At 40.2% G+C, this 16,666-nt stretch overlaps 1 protein-coding gene across 2 annotated transcripts in view; it reads right to left on the bottom strand.

Moving 5' to 3' along the window:
- Window positions 1-4,570: 4,570 nt before the first annotated feature.
- Window positions 4,571-16,666, bottom strand: part of ZZEF1 (zinc finger ZZ-type and EF-hand domain containing 1) — a 57,182-nt gene continuing 45,086 nt past the window's right edge. For both annotated transcript variants that reach the window (XM_061355477.1, XM_061355478.1), the window contains exons 46-55: window positions 16,349-16,449; window positions 15,687-15,822; window positions 14,386-14,745; window positions 12,458-12,601; window positions 11,393-11,561; window positions 9,451-9,549; window positions 8,445-8,610; window positions 6,754-6,904; window positions 6,140-6,211; window positions 4,571-5,665 (exon numbers count right to left, since the gene is read on the bottom strand). In XM_061355477.1, coding sequence (XP_061211461.1) covers window positions 5,591-5,665; window positions 6,140-6,211; window positions 6,754-6,904; window positions 8,445-8,610; window positions 9,451-9,549; window positions 11,393-11,561; window positions 12,458-12,601; window positions 14,386-14,745; window positions 15,687-15,822; window positions 16,349-16,449 — 1,473 coding nt within the window. In that variant the 3' untranslated portion in view covers window positions 4,571-5,590. The remainder of the gene's footprint in view (window positions 5,666-6,139; window positions 6,212-6,753; window positions 6,905-8,444; window positions 8,611-9,450; window positions 9,550-11,392; window positions 11,562-12,457; window positions 12,602-14,385; window positions 14,746-15,686; window positions 15,823-16,348; window positions 16,450-16,666) is intronic.

The raw sequence follows: 16,666 nt of genomic DNA, 5'->3' as shown, positions 1-16,666 counted from the left end.
TGCTAGTTAAAATCAAGAGGTACCAAGACAAATCTCAGCTTTACATGAGACATCTGGGGCCCCAGATGGATGTTTCAGGTGTGAAAGTAAACGCAGGCACTGAAACCAGTGTATATCCACAGGAATCCTTCATTTTTAGGATAAGGCCACTGGAGTGTATGCAGCAGGGCTAGAATTTAAGAGATGACTCCAGAAGTACGTATCATATGTAGTTCAATACAGTATCAGATATATACTGACTGCATGAAGAAAGTTTTGCTTACAGGCACTGAGATGGAAGACACCCAAGAAAGCCCCTGGCTCTCCCTGCAACTCCAAGCATTCACCACTCAGTGAGGAGAGGAAGAAAAAAAGCAAAAAAACCAGACATTGTGTTGTACGTTTTTGTTTTTATAGAATTTTTACAATATATTTCTCTTCATTTGCATATTTTACCCACATCTGTAGCTTTCTTTTTACATGTTGAACTGCACTGGAAGAAATCTAAAGGCCCGATATAGTTTAAACAACTGATAAAAATTGCAAAGTATTAAACCCGTAAGAAAAGAAATTATAAAACTCTCTTTTGTAGGTGTTTAATGAAAGCAAGTCAAATGTATCATTAGGAACAGTATGGTTTGACTTATGCACATCATCAGGTGATTCAGGCAGGACAACTTTTGTTTTTGTTATATTAGGCACATTTTTTCTGCATACCTGTTTTTCCCAGTTTTATACTACTCAATAGTATCATCCACATCCACTTGGAACTGCTGCAGGATTCTCAAAATGTGATAGATCATGAATATTCATTATTGGTATTTGCTTCGTTTCTCTATAACTATCAGAAGGAAAAAAGATAATAATCAGTGTTTCTTGTCTCTTAAAAAATCCATAATGAATGAGTTGTAAGGCAGCAACAGATTCGGTGTCAACTCAGGTCACAGTCCTTCAGTTCCATCTAGTGGGTAGAGATTATAGGTAGTGGACACTGTTCCTAGACAGTTCCTTTAGGGCAAGGCGACTGACTCATGGGGCCAGTTACTGCTGGTAGAGTAAGTTACAGTGGTACACCTAAGTAGGGAACACTGGCCACTCCTGTGTCATCCTTGCAGCCTCATGTCTTTATACAGACAGCAAAAAGACAGTCTACTGGGGAAAATAAAGTGACTATGCTAGAGCCATGAGAGGTTCTGTGAAGGGTTTATTTACAGTTTTCATCCCTGATGTGAAAAAAGAAAAAAGCCTTCTCTGACTAACACAGGCAGAGCTCAGCAGCATGCTACATGCCTTATCAAATCAGCCCATTGCATAGCCTTGACCATCATCATCATCATGGCTTGACTTCGCGAACAAAGATTTGGGAAGGGCTTTACCCACACTTACTACAAGCGCGCTGATGACTAAGAATGCCGATGTGGGATAGGCAAATCCGGCTACAAAAAGCACAGCAGAAGGTCTCCTTGGGTGGAACAGGTGGGGTGCGATTCTTCCTGTGTTGTCTTTTCTCCTCAAGACTAGTTCTTCCTGAGCTCTCAGAGTCAGCGGCATTATGTATGGTGTGCCTCCAAGTCCCCCGATTGGAGGCCAAGGTGGACCACTGATGGTAGTCAATATGGCCAAGGCTAAGGTATTGTTTCAGGGAGTCCTTATATCTCTTCTTTGGGGCACCTCTCTTGCGGCTACTGGTGGCAAGTTCACCATAAAACACGACCTTGGGGAGGCGGTGATCCTTCATTCTAGAGACGTGCCCTGCCCAGCGCAGCTGCAGTTTCAGCAATGTGGCCTCGATGCTGGTGACCCCTGCCTGTTCGAGGACAGTGACATTAGACACATAGTCAGTCCAATGGATGTTTAGAATTGTATGGAGGCAGCGCTGATGAAAGTGTTCCAGGAGTCACAGGTGATGACGATAGATGACCCATGATTCAGACCCATATAAAAGAGTAGACAATACAATGGCTCTATAGACACTGATCTTTGTACTTTTCTTCAGGTGTTTATTACACCAGACTCTTTTATGGAGTTTTCCAAAGGCTCTATATGCCTTTGCTATTCTGTTGTCTATCTCTTTGTCGATCGTGGCATCTGAGGATATGATGCTTCCCAGATAGCTGAACTGTCTTAAGCTCTGACTCGCTGATGGTAATATGGGGATGGCGATAATCTTCTTGCGGTGCAGGTTGGTAGAGGACTACTGTCTTCTTCAAGCTGACTTCCAGCCCAAAAACCTCAGCTGCCTCCGCAAAGCAAGATGTTAAACGCTGCAGAGCTGCTTCTGTGTGGGCAACAAGGGCGGCATCATCAGCAAAGAGCAGTTCACGGACAAGATGGTTTAGGGTCTTAGTGTGGGCCTTCAGTCGCCTTAGATTGAATAGGCTACCATCGGTACGATATCGAATATAAATGCCGTCTTGTTCGTCGAGGTCTGCTGTAGCCCTTTGGAGCATCATGCTGAAGAAGATTGTGAATAAGGTCGGTGCGAGAACGCAACCTTGTTTCACACCATTGGTTATTGGGAAAGGCTCAGAGAGTGCATCACCATACCTGACTTGGCCTTGCTGATCCTCATATAACAGAATAATCATTTTGAGGAACTTGGGGGGACAACCTAATCGTTCTAAGATCAGCCACAAGCCTTTCCTGCTCACAGTGTCAAAAGCTTTGGTGAGGTCAATGAAAGTTACGTATAACCCCTTATTCTGTTCTCTACACTTTTCTTGCAGTTGTCTGAGAACAAATACCATGTCTGTGGTACTTCTATTAGCCCTGAAACCACACTGACTTTCAGGTAGAAGTTCTTCTGCGATAGCAGGTACTAGTCTGTTCAATAGTATTCTTGCAAGAATTTTACCAGCAATGGAGAGCAGAGTTATACCACGGTAGTTTGAGCAGTCTGACTTGGCACCTTTTTTCTTATACAGAGTGACGATGATTGCGTCACGGAAGTCTGACGGTATTTTGCCTTGTTCCCAACAGCACACAACTAGCTCATGAAATTTAGTGTGAAGTGCTTGGCCTCCATGCTTCCATATTTCAGGTGGGACTGCGTCAACCCCAGCTGCCTTGCCAGTTTTCACCTGCTGTATGGCCTTAAGAGTCTCTCCCATGGTAGGGGCTAAATCCAATTCGTTTTTCACCGGATGTTGCAGAATGTGCTGGATTCCTTCGCCTTGGACTACATGATTAGCACTAAAGAGGGTTTGAAAATGTTCAGACCAACGATTCAGGATGGAGATTTTATCTGTAAGAAGCGTTTGGCCATCTGCACCAAGTAAGGGGCTTTGAACCTGGAATGTGGGTCCATACACTGCCTTCAGAGCCTCATAGAATCCTCTGTGGTCACCCAAATCTGCACATAGTTGAGTCTTTTCTGCTAGGTTGAGCCACCACTTGTTCTGGATGTCTCTAAGTTTCTGTTGGAGTTTGCTACATGCAAGACAAAAGGCTGCTTTTCTTACATGGCAGAGTGGCTGAGCGAGGTGTGCTTGATGAGCAGATCTCTTTTTTGTCAGCAATTCCTGGACCTCCTGGTTGCTATCGTCAAACCAGCCATGGATTCACACTGAGGCAGTGAACAGAAGTCCTACTGCTCCAGAAGAGCAACTTAAAAATGCTCACCTGCCCATCAGTTTGACTCCCTTGAAGGAGACTAAAGAACGTCTCATTTTGGTGAAGCAACTCCCCAATCCCAGAATCTGCTCATGCTGTTAGGAACTGGGGGAACAGTTGCTCCTCGGAGATCTCTCAGACACCCCTGCAGCTAGATTGCAAACTCCCAATACGTTACTCAGATGTGGGAGCAAAATGAACCATGTGTTAAAGGTGTGCCCCAACTCTGATAAGTCTCCTCCCATCACGATCTCATTCAGGAAGGGAGGAGGGCTTTAACCTTCAAGTATACTCGAGGAGGGGGGTTCAGGGAGCCTCTCTCTGCCTCCTTTCAGACTTCGATAAATGGTACATTTTCCCTGAATTCTGGCATTCTCATTTGCTAAGAGGGCCACTCCGATCCTGAAGGCAATGGCTTCAGCATAGTGCTGCTTGGCCTTCAGTTTTAAGTCTTTCAGGCAGAATAATCACATTCTGATTCAAGCTGATCTGAAGCAACATTCGCTTTGCACTCACCTGGCTGAACAGAATTCAAGTCATCTCTAACTACAGCACTAGCGGCCATCCAAGAAAAGGGGATACATCACTGCACATTCCCCTCTCAGGGGAAGATTGGACCACCCTTAAAATTACCAGCAGGTAAGACCATCAATTCAGAGGTCATCCCCCAATGCAGTGCTCCTGTACACACTGCACATTGACATTTAGGCACCACTCCCCTTTTGGACAAACAAGGTCCTTGGGCAAGCATATTCCTTTCTGATAGAGCCACTGCCTTTACACAACCTGCATTCAGTTATTACTGAAGCTTTTGGGTCCCTTTCTTTCATATCCCGATGTTGATGAAGGAAGGAATAATGAGCAGAAATTTCTCTGAATTCACACCTGACAAGACCATACTGTCTAATGGTACATAAAATGCACCCCCAAATGCTTTTTTGTTCTTTATAATTCTTTGGAAAGGGAATAATCAGCATAGTTGAGCAGGAAGAAAGCCAATTTATTTCAGCACAGAAGGTCTGCAATTGATTCCATGTTCACTAGGAGTAATGCAGTTATTGCTCTGTATGGTAAGACTTGACTGATCATTAACCTCCACCCTGACTGCTGGGAGTCTGGGTTCCCAGCATTGCCAAGAAGGACCTCCCAAGACACTAGTACTGAAATAATTGGAAGAAAAAAAGCTTCATTAACAATTTCTTGTAAAGATGTGATCTTTGAGAAACATGTAAGTTCCTCAGTTCTTCATATTACCACTGCTTTGTGAATGGAGGCTAGCCTTTGCTCTCCACACTAGAATGATGTACTACTTAGAACACTACACTGGAGATAAGGTAAGAATAGATGATCCAGCTGATCAAATCAAAGAACATGAGAAACAAACTTCTTGCACAAGGATGCTCTGAAACTGGAATCCTTTAACTGCTATGTGAATCACCAGAATTTGTTTTACAACCTGTAGTTTAGCAAGAATTAAAGTCTTTTTTCTTGGGTAGTAGCCTTCAAAGCAAAAGCAAACATAACAGGATTCAAGTGTGGACCATTTCTGCATCAGCCCACCAGATTATGGTTTGCCTATCTCAATTCAACTACATACAACAGACGCTGTTGATGCCATCACTCTGACTCATTTCTATGTCAGGTTACATCATTCAAGTTTCGCTGGGAGCAGATGATACCAATGCAGGGGCCTTCCATTCTCAGCTACCTTCTTCCATTTACTTCCTCTGGGTGAAAAAAAAGTATTGTTCAGTTTACTCTAACATGCTACAATATGTGCATACATAACTGTAGGCGACGCGTGAGTTACTTCAAGATGTGCTTTTTCATTGAAGTGCGCTTTTACTTTTACAAATTCTACATCAAGGTGGAAGGAAGGAAGGCAGGCTGCAGAGTGCTCATACACTGAAGCTGAAGGAACTTTTCCTGAACGGAGTTAAGATGTTCGTTCCAATGTCCTATGGACAAACTATCCCATGCACTCCGGCCTGAGCCAGTATTAAACATTCCAGAAACTTGTTGATTTGTTTGGATAGTTAATGGCAAGGCTGATAGCAGCAATGTTTTTCAGGGCCTAAAAGAGAGAAGGAAGAAACGAATTCATGATTCTGCCCAATCCAAAATGAAAGAAAACCTTGTATGAAATTAAACAGAAATAAATAACCATCCTGTTTCTAGCTGGTTCTCTCATGGCAGTGCAACAATTGTCATGTATCCAGGCAGTTCCAGCAAGGCAACTGCATTTCCAGCTACTGAAAGGCCAGCCCCCATCCCCATTTCCACGTTTTGGCAGTTTGGGAAACCAGATATATGTATACCTGATGACACCCAACAGCCAGTTTGTGGCACATCAGCTGACTATTAAAGGAGAACATTTGTGCGTAGCTCATTCACGTATTTCAGAGGCCTTTCATGGTATTGTAAAGTGAAAGTATATTTATCTCTGCTTTATACAACTCCACTGGGCAGTCAGAAACCATTCATTATTTCTGCCTGCCAGAAAGATATCGCAAAACCAGGCATCACTGAGGTTGTGCAATCTTATTACCTGTGCTGTGCAGCGATGAAGATGATCTTCAGTATTTAAGGCAAGCAGATACTCCTGTAGAGATCCAAGCTCCTGCAAGAAAGCATTCAATGAACACCAACACTTCTAGTAAAGATATCATCCTACTAATTAACATTAAAATGCTGATCATTACAGTAGTCTCCATGAACCAAAGGTATCTGAACTACACAGAAGACTCTCCCTGACTAGAACACAGTTTGTGACCACAGAGATCAGTTCATTAAAGACTGTTTCTATGTAATGTACAAAACCACCTCAAGGAAAACCACATTTAAATACCTTTAAATTAATTATTAAATCGGCATTCCTCTCAGAAGAAAGAGTGGCTTTAGGGCTTGCTGCCTTAAATGCATAAGGAGGAGTCATGACTATTACATAAGGCCCCACAATGGATATGGCAACAGTATGCCCTCTATTAGAATTTGCTACCAGATTCCACAAGAGAAAGTTTTTAATGTGTCTGAAGCATTTAATGGTTCTAAAGCTCTGATGAACTTTGCCAAGATAAAGGAAAATGCTTTTAATTTAACACTGAACTATGTATCATTCTGGGTACTGGGGAGAGGAGGGATACAAATACAGGAACTGCTTACAGTAACTCTGTTCTCTGTAACAAAGAAGAGTTCTGCAAGTGCACGATGAAGAGGAAGAAGAATCCCAGGCTTGGCCATGTCATGACACAAGTTGTTTTCCATATGGGTAAAAAGCTGCCAAAGTGGCTTCAGCAAGGTAAGGTCACAGTCCCTGAAAAAAGGTAATTCAAATGAAGTAGTGAGTAACCATGACCTTATGCCTGTTTCTGGGAAGGAAAAAACCCAACAGAGAGGCCGAAACAAATTTAAGAGAACATAACCATACAGTTCTAACAGATGTAGAAGTTAAGGAAGAAACACAAGAATTATTCTAAAATTCAAATTCAGTCAAGTGTTTCAGCACAATTAATTTCATTCCAAATCAGCGGAGAAAACCTCTTATCTGTGAATATGTCCAAATGACTTTCGTAAAACTAGACTGGCCTCCTGAAATGAGGACTTTAAAATAACTATATATATATATATATATATACATATATATATATATATATATCACTTTGCAAAATGCTGCAGCTCCACTGAGACTATCCAATACTGCACTACAGCACTAAGCAGGTGATGCCCTTGTATAGCGCAGACAAAAACTGATCTATAGCTTTAAAAACAATTCCAACCATGCATCCTTCCTACTCCTTAATTAAAGCCAACTAACCCAAATGTTACTTACTACACAGATAGGATGACAAATATTGGGGGGCGGGGGGGGAGGGAAAAGAGGAAACTCAATTTCAGAATGTATCATCAGATTAACACAAGAAAAATATTAAATAATACAAGCACAATAGAGACTTGGCCTTTCAGCAATTAAATTTGTTGTCCACATGACAAAGACGACATTTTCTGATGAAAATACCTAAGGGAACTTGAAAAAATAAATCCATGATTAAAATCCCAAAGCCAGGTTTTCAGACTTGGATGCAGATCAGTGTATCTGAAGTCTGCAGAGAGCCAAGTGGTTTTATGTAATTGTCCATTCTTATCACAGTATGTGAATATACTTTTTGACTTCTCTTTATCAAAGCAAGCTAGTAGGATGCTGTTATTTTAATGGTTTTTCTTATTCTGAACTGAAAAGGTATAACCAGGGAAGTGTCAGTGTCCCAGCATTGTTGTCTGTTTCCAGTATTTCTATTAAGTTAACGTGACTGGGAACATTTGCAAAACACTAAGAGCTCAACATTGTTTTGAATGTGTATTTTCATGAGGAATACCCATGCCATACACACATAAGCATTAGTACACCTATCTCTTCTAAAACTCAATTGCAAGCTTAGTGGTACAACTAAAAACAGTAATTTAGAAGTTATTTACTTTCTAGAGAAGCAGATCATCATTTTACCAGTTTATTATTCCATCTTCACCTTAATTCTAAAGTACTACTAATAAAGTAAATTTCTAGAAAATTAACTGAAATCTCTTCTTTGTCGTGTTTTGGGGTGACTTGTTTTCCTTTAAAACAACATTTGAGTTCATTGGACCTTTTTAGAAGCCAAAAAAAAAAAAAAAAGAAAATAATGGTTTCAAAATAACCCTTTATAATAAATATTTAGCAGGCACTGTGAACTGTATCCGAAAGGCATATTATCTACTTCAAATCATTGCTTTCTGCCCTCAAAATAATATCAGCTTAGTCACTTTTTCTTCTTGTGCTCTTTTTCCTTTCAGTGCGCATCACAGAACAGTCCACTCACCTCTGGGCACTGCACTGCACTATCTTCAAGAGCAAGTGGATAGCCTTCAAACGCTGGTGACCGGTCTGACGGCACGCTACCCCAACCTGCCATTCCCAGATTTTGGCCAGTGGGAGGTGAGGAACTACCCTTTCCTCAGACAGCATCTGCTTTAGAATTTCAAACCCTGGAGAAAGAAAATCAAGTAAAATTCAAACAGCTGTTACTTTTGTAGGGACGCATTCTGCTCATATAGTCAGTTCTCTCTCCTCCATATAATAAATACTGATCTGGCAAGCAAGAAATACCAAACTGTAACACCAAACAAAAATCTGAGATAAGTCTGGATTACATCTCAAGATCACAAGTCTTTTCTTGGGCAAAATCTAGATCAAAATGAGAAAGAAGCCTATCTGAAATTAAAGTTTGCCCAAGTAAGGCAAATTAAACATAGGTGTTTTAGTGTGAGGTGTCCCTGCCCATGGGAGGGGGGTTGGAACTAGATGATCCTTAAGGTCCTTTCCAACCCTAACTATTCTATGATTCTATAGGTCCTCACTATGCAGTAGACTTCTTCTGATTCAGTCATCCACCAGCCTCAATTTCATTACAAATATTTAAACTCTAATACAAACTAACAAACCCTTTCATGCTATACCTAGAAATTAGATCCAGAACCAACTTATTTTAATGGATAATGATTTTTAAAGATACAATTATTTGTGTTTCTGATTATGGCACCTTAGAGTGGTTACTTAGGTGTGTAATTACTGATACAATAAAACTTTGAATGCAAATAACATTACTATAATTGTCTCCACATCCCTGAAGATCTGGTATTTCTAACAAAGTCACAGCAAGTAAGAGACATTAGTCAAGAATCAACCTGAAGAAAACTAAACACTTTATTTCCCAAACAGTGGAGAAAGCAAATTCTATGTCAAGAAAGGGGATAACCACAAGTCTGTCAAAGCTTGGCAAAATAACTCCAGAAAGCCCTTTCCAACGCATTCTGAGCGGTGCTTACCTGTCTGAAACCTTCCAAGATGACCTGCTGTCACTGTGAACTTGTAACCCCACTCAGTGTTACTCATGTCAGAAGTAAATCTGTAATAGAGCGTGTCACCTGTGTACAAGGGGAGGAATAGTATCCACATTACTACCTTCTCAGTTAGCTTTGCTACCACAAATACAAGTCAAATGAAAAGTCTTTCACAGATTAATCCTAGAAATCATCATTCAGGAGATGTGATCTTTTGCTTTTTGGTAATTCCGAAATGCACAGAACAGTATGATAAGCAGGAAGCTAAAGCAAAACACAGAATGGTTTCCACTGTGTAAAGATGCAAGGATAATGTCTTACATGCTTGTCAGCTGGATGGAAGGAGGAGTTAAAGAACCTCTATACTGAACACAATTAAACTTCCCTTTTCTAATTGTGTTAAGGATCAGTTATGATTTATGAAAAAAGTACCTCTACAAAAGCAGCCAAATTCACAGCCCATTAAACAAAAGGTTAAAGACCAGAGAAAGCAAAGCCGCACTGCTTTTACATGCCAGAGAATTAAATGGCACATTTTCACTCTAGGGAACAAAACCCTTAAGTGGTTATGGTTAAAAGCAGAAGAGCTATCACAATGTTTGACCATTCTGCAGTAGGAACTGGAACATTCAAGAAGTTTTTGTCATTGTAGCATTTCCAGCTTCTCAGAGGAAAACACTGGTGGTTAGCTGTAATGCTAAACAAAACAGGTCCTTACCTGTCGTGCTCTGCAATACTAGATCTGATTACAACTGAGAATTTCCTTCTGTTCCATGGAAAATCCTGTCACCCTGGGACAAGCATGCTAGTTTTCACTAAGAAGCAGAATTTGCAGTTTCATGAAGAAACATTTTGAAAACATTTTTTACGATTAAAAAACCTCCTAAAAATCTAAAAGCTTCTTCCCTTTTTCATCACAAAATGGAGTCATTGATCTCTCCTATTCCTAAGAGTCTTGAGAAAGCCCTGCTATCAAATGAAAAGCCCAGAAGCCTTCAAATGCCTGGTTTCAGTTAAGCCTGCTGAGCGGAATCAAGAGCCTCAATCCAGACAGCCTTGTCCAGAAGTGAAGTTTCACAAGGTGAAACTCAAGTTTCACATCCAAGGCTGCTCCAAAACAATGGGCCACCAAGTTCAGTTTCTTGGCAAACATCTGCAACTATTTGGAAGGAAAAGGACAGAAAGAAGGTCATAAAAACCCGAAGTATTTCTACAGTGTACATGTTTGTTTCTAACTAGCACTTTGTCACCCAAACTGCTTTGCTAAGAGAGCTCCTACATCTACTTCCAGCTACTGACAGCACTCAAAGTCAAAAGCTTCCTGCAATGTCATGGTGCTCGGTGGGTTAAAACAACTTAAAGATGTCATCCTTCAGCTCACCAGCATTTGCTACTGTGTTATCAAAAACATGTTTAAGAGAGAACAGAGACTGAAGCTGTCAGTCAACTGAGTGATTTTTTTTCAGCTGTACTCTGTGGCAACAACTGGAGACAAGGCACGGGCACACACTCCTTATCTGAGCACTTGTGTAGCAGAGTGAAGAGATAAGCCTATCTTTGGGGTTTTTTTAAATGTGCTTCCTGTGGAAAGTAAGACAAGGCAGGAACAATGCAAGTGAATGTTGTGCAGAACAAGGACTGTGTTGGAACAGAATCAAGATCAAAATTTGTTTCCAGTCACGGAGTGCATGCTTTGACCGAAGGGTGGAAAAAAAAGGTCAAGCAGCAGAACAGCAGATAAGCCTACTTTCAAGAAACAAATGCAAGAGCAACACATCAGAGTAAACAGGCTGGGACAAGAAAAGGATTGTCTTTTCTTCCCACACATCTCAGGAACATCCACACATAAGTGTCATTAGTTTCTCTTGAGAGTCCAAAACACCACCTATATCCTATGCATCTGCACTTTGAAACCCAGCATATTCACCTGGAAGCTCAAAATCATTCCACTTCTGTGGAGACCCACTGAAGCTGTGTCGATCCTGCTGGAAATCACTGCTGCTGGACATGAGCAACTCATCACAGCCCTCTTCTGTATTACACTGAGAGTCAAATTTGATTGAGAGGTAGATAGCACCCGGAATGTGAACTTTATCCTGAGAAATAAACACATGGTCTTTGCATCCTGCAATACTATATTACCACAGAGCTACTCCACTTTCACCGTACAAACAACAAATACTACAGCACACCCATAGGGGAAAAAAAAAAAAAAAACAAACAAAAAAAACCCCAACCCTCTTTCATATTTTTATCCAGAGCTAATTTAACAAATGTAATGCGTGGCCTATTGTTTGTGTTAGCTGTTAAGCATGTAAAATTAATTGCTAGGGTTTTATTAGAAGTGGTAATTGCTGCTGATAGTGATCTCCACTACCACAACCTAAAGGTTTATATGCATTTTAAACAATAAAAATCAGAAGAGTCAGAGCTGCAGATAAATTAAAAATCCCAAGACTGCCCAGAGGCAACAATTACTAAACTTTATTGGAAAAAGGCTTTCAAACAATATCAAGAGAAGAAAATAAGAATTTGTGTCAGATAAGACAATCTAAAATGAGAAATACAAGAAAAACGAGACTCCACTCCCAGCTTTCATCTAACAGTACAAGGAAGTAACAGGCAAACGGAAATGAACCTTTGGGTGAAAGGGTAGAAACACCTGTTCATTAAGGCCCTGACACCATTTAAGAATATGATCTGCTTCAAACACATGAATAGGAAAACCACTGAAGTTATGCACTTTTCACATGATTGAATTAGATTACATAAAAGTGCCTTACTGAACATATTTCTTCGCAGGGCAAGGCCTCACTCATTCAGCAGCAGCCCTTCCAAAAGCAAGACTGAACAGATATTTCACAGGTGCTTCAAGCAAAAAGTCCCACAGGTAAACACATGGACCACGGACATTTCTGCTCCAACCACCTTGATGTTTTAGAACTCTTCAAGCCATGCAAATGCACTGTACTACGCTACAAGTCTAACTTACCTCAAAATTGGTATTGTTGTTATAAGGATGTTTCGATTCACGCATCTGCACTGCCATTCCTGGTTCTTCCATGAACTGGCAAGCTGTCAGTGCCATTGTCCCTAGCATGCTCTCACTGCACCCATGCAGTACCTTCTGTAAAATCTGGGAAGAAGCCACACGTCATGCAAACACAATTTGCTATCAAAACTGTTACAAACTTATATACTGATGACTGACAGGAGTCATTTCTAGCCACACAACATTTTGGAACAGCAAGAAACAAGACATCACAAACGATGTCTACAAGTGTTATTTCCATAAGTGCGGAAGACTTTACTCTGCCCTCTGTTCTAGATCTTCTGGTTCTTATCTGACGAAAACGTGACAGCTATTAGCTCCATCTCTTTCCACAAATGCAGGAACAAAGATTATCCATAAAGTAGTTAACAGTAAACTAAAGCTGTAAACAAGGAAGATACAACTAAATACTAAAGACACCTTTACCTTCTATTACATACAGGTTTTGATTTGAATAGAGTATCTTCTGGTTTAGCTTTCAAAATGTGCAACTTCACATACAAGAAGGAATTATTAAGTATCAGTTAGTGGCTGCAGTGTTTGAAAGCACTAGATGCAAGAGCTGTGTCTTTAAAAATACAAATAGATGCCATTTAGTCTATTAGAACACACTAAATTATAATTAAGAACGACCTGAATCTCCACTTTCTCTTATTTCTCAGAGCTTTTGTGTGCTTTTGAATTAGGATTCCTGCTGCTCAAGGCCCTTTATTATCGTAACCTATGACATCTCTTCCCCTGCAGTTTTCTAGCTCCTCCTATAAAATGTGATACTAACTCAGACCAAAGGTTCACCTCCACATCAGCCAAAAAAACCCTGATTTCTTGGGAAAAAGGAGTTTAAAAAGCAAAGGCGGTATGTAGCACACTTCTTTGCCTCCATGCACTTGCAGAATACCCTACACAAACACTTCTGTATTTAATACACCTCAACATACTGTTATTCTATCAGTTCATCCTGGTATTTTCTGAACCTACATAAACACCCTGTGGCAACAATTTCAATGACATACCCTGTCAAGAACCAGTTCTTTTGGTTGTTTTGGACCTGCCCCTTATTACCTTCATGGGACACTCCTTTGTTTTCTTACTGGGAGGACCAGTGAATAGCAGTTGCTGTTAACTTCTGTATGCTGCTTACTGTTTTAAAACTACAGAAGGAAGAGGAACAGACATTTTCATTCCTCCTTCTCCCTCAATGCCAAATGGGGCAAAGATTCAGGATGAAGAAAACAAGTTGGTTCCTCCTAGTGAAGTTATTCTACGGCTAAAATAATCCCTGCACTCTTTTCCAGACTTCTTCCAGTTGTACTGCATTTCCATTTTACTTTAAGTGAGATGAGGGTGTCCAGTCACATGCTGTACTCCAGATGAGAGCATACTATTGGTTTTGTGGCATACCAGTGCCTCCTGTTTTAATTCCTGCTTTGAAGATTGCCAGCCCTGCATCCGCTTCAACTGCTGTTGAAGCATTGAGCTGACATTTGCATTACAACATTCTATTGTAATTCCAAGATCATTTCCACCACAATAAGAGTCAGCCCATCAGCGGAGCAGCAGGTATTACAATATACACATTGAGATCTGCAGCTTTCAAAATGGACTGCCTATTTATTTCTCTGTAAGATTTATTTTCCCATATAGCTCTTTTACAACTGAGCTGTCTCCATGGAGCTAGTTTTTCCATTTTCTGTTAACAAAATCAGTACATTAAGACACTGACAGATTCCAACTGCTTTTTCAGAACTAATTTAGATTTTTGGTGTTTCAATTTAGTTTAAAAAAAGGAATTGCAAGTATTTCTGTTAGTCACTCTCGTGGCATGTAGGCACAGTGCTTGATCACATGCACAATTGAAATCCACTTACCTTTTCCCATAATTGCTTTTCCTCTAGCTGCATAAGCATGTCCAGTATGTATGTCATATGGGCTGGACCACTAAGATCTAGGATTTCCTCATTTATTGCCACATCATCTGGCCAGTCAGCTAGCAACGATACCAGAACATGCCTGGCATAAAGAACAGCAGTTGCCTCATTTACACGATACAGGTAGTCCCTCACAGCCTTTTTACTTCTGGAGTCCAGCTCCTTGTGCAGGAGTATTGAACTCTTCGTGCGACGTTGCTTGGCATAACTAAGCTGTAGCTCACTCTCTGTGTTGGTTATCAGTTTCTGGGCGACTGGATTGGTTTCTTCCGTTGCTTTATCACAGAGTGCAGGTTTTGACTGAAAAAAATAAATAGAAGTTTGAAAATAGGCTCCCAACAATTTACTTCCTTATGTTTGGATATCTGACCAGTCCATCAGACTGCAAGCTGAATTTACAAAATGGATTTGTCTTTCACATACTGAAAATCACAGCATCAAAGAAAAGTGTGATCTCACACAAACCTACAGGGACAGGATTCCTCAGAAAGACAGTTTATGTTGGACTTCACTATATGCAGATGCATTCATGACTGTACACGAGCAGAAAGAGCAGTTCAGACTCTAACCAGAAGTGTTATTTCAAGCTGACCTACAGAGGCAAAGCAAGAATGCTATTTCTGACACAGAATGAGGCAAGCCAGCAGGAAGCTTTGGAGATCATTTAGATCAAATCCAACTTAAACCTGAGACAACTTCAAAATTAAGGCTTTGTCCAGTTAAGTTTGGAGAATTTCCAGGGGTGGATATTTCACAGCTTTGTTCTGCAACTGATAGACAAGTGATACCACATGGCAAGGAATAAGCACCCAAAATAAAGCAAACAGCTGTGGGACCACGCTATTGAATGGAAACCTAAAGCTTGAAAGTGTAGTGTCTACTTCACAAGACTAACTTACTGTTTCCTTGTTCTGCTGAAATTACTATAAGATAACAATATGCTAAAACAGTAACATGGCATAAGCTTACAGTAATTAGATACAATCGCTCTTGCATAAAGAAAGGAAATTACAGTGTGCAATCACAATTTGTTCTCCTGACCAGAGAATCAAGTTCTTACTTCCTTAAGGAAGAAATACTTGCTTCTTGTACGTGCTTATTCATTTTGGCATAAAACATTAACAACAGATTATTTCAGATATTAAAAAAGAAAACCTCAGGTTTGCAGTTACTAAACAAGACTGAAGTTACTTCAATGCCTAAATTATTTCACAACTGCTCCTTTTTAGGGATGTGCGTACCAAACAGGGTAAGATGATCATATCTGTATCTACTGCTTTTGAACTCTGCTCCTCCAGCCTCAAACGCTTGCTGGGCTGCCACTTCTGAGCCAGCGTTCGGATCCTCTCATCTGTTGTAATTACATCTCCATCAAACCTTTAAAGAGGCAAAAGAAGAAACAGAAGTCACAAATGTATTTCGAAAGTAATGCAAACTAAATTGGTGCAATTTTAATGGAAAATTAAATCTTTCCACCTTCTGTTTTTGAAAGAGTCATTAAACTCCACCTGTTTCTATCATATCACGTTAACTGGCTTCCCTGGATGTTTTAAATGTTATAAAATTGCTCATCTCTGTGAGAACATGGTGGCTCCAGGACATGCTTTGATTACTACAAGCCACACATAAGCTTTCAATTCTTCCTCCATTAGGAGCATTAAAAAACATAATAGATCTTCATATGGGAGTTACCATACTGAAAAGAACGTGCAACATATTTCAGGGGCTGATGACTTGTTTCCATAAATACAATTTAGTAGGAGTTTATTTCCTTTCTTTTTCATACATGAAAACCAAATTGTACCCTTGGAACAATTTCTATTTGGCACCTATTAGATTCTAGGTTACCACCCACATCTAATAACTTTGTTTTTCTGCTGGATGGACCCACTCTTGCACATACCTCTTCTGAACTTCCAGAAAAAAAGAATCTGTTCTTTTCATTTGCAACTCATACATGGCTCGAAGAATATGGAGAGGTGCATTGAGTGCATCATGCGTCATCTGAGCGAGGGGACAAAAAAGGAAAAAAAGATAACATTACAGAGGAGAAAGATGAGTTTCTTTAAGGATGACCTAGATATTATTTTCCCATATATTTATCATATGGGTAGAGAATTAATGAACTTATTATCTTGATTAGTAAAAGTGAAAAACAATTTAGCAAAAAACTTCATAATGATTTTGTAGTGTTCATGACCACAGATGTAGTTTATTACCT

Source organism: Neopsephotus bourkii, unplaced genomic scaffold, assembly GCF_033783945.1.
Source record: "Neopsephotus bourkii isolate Nb327-2 ecotype Australia unplaced genomic scaffold, CSIRO-AGI_Nbou_v1 NB_804, whole genome shotgun sequence".
NCBI classification, from domain to species: Eukaryota; Metazoa; Chordata; class Aves; order Psittaciformes; family Psittacidae; genus Neopsephotus; species Neopsephotus bourkii.
This window is presented reverse-complemented; position numbering and strand designations above follow the sequence as displayed.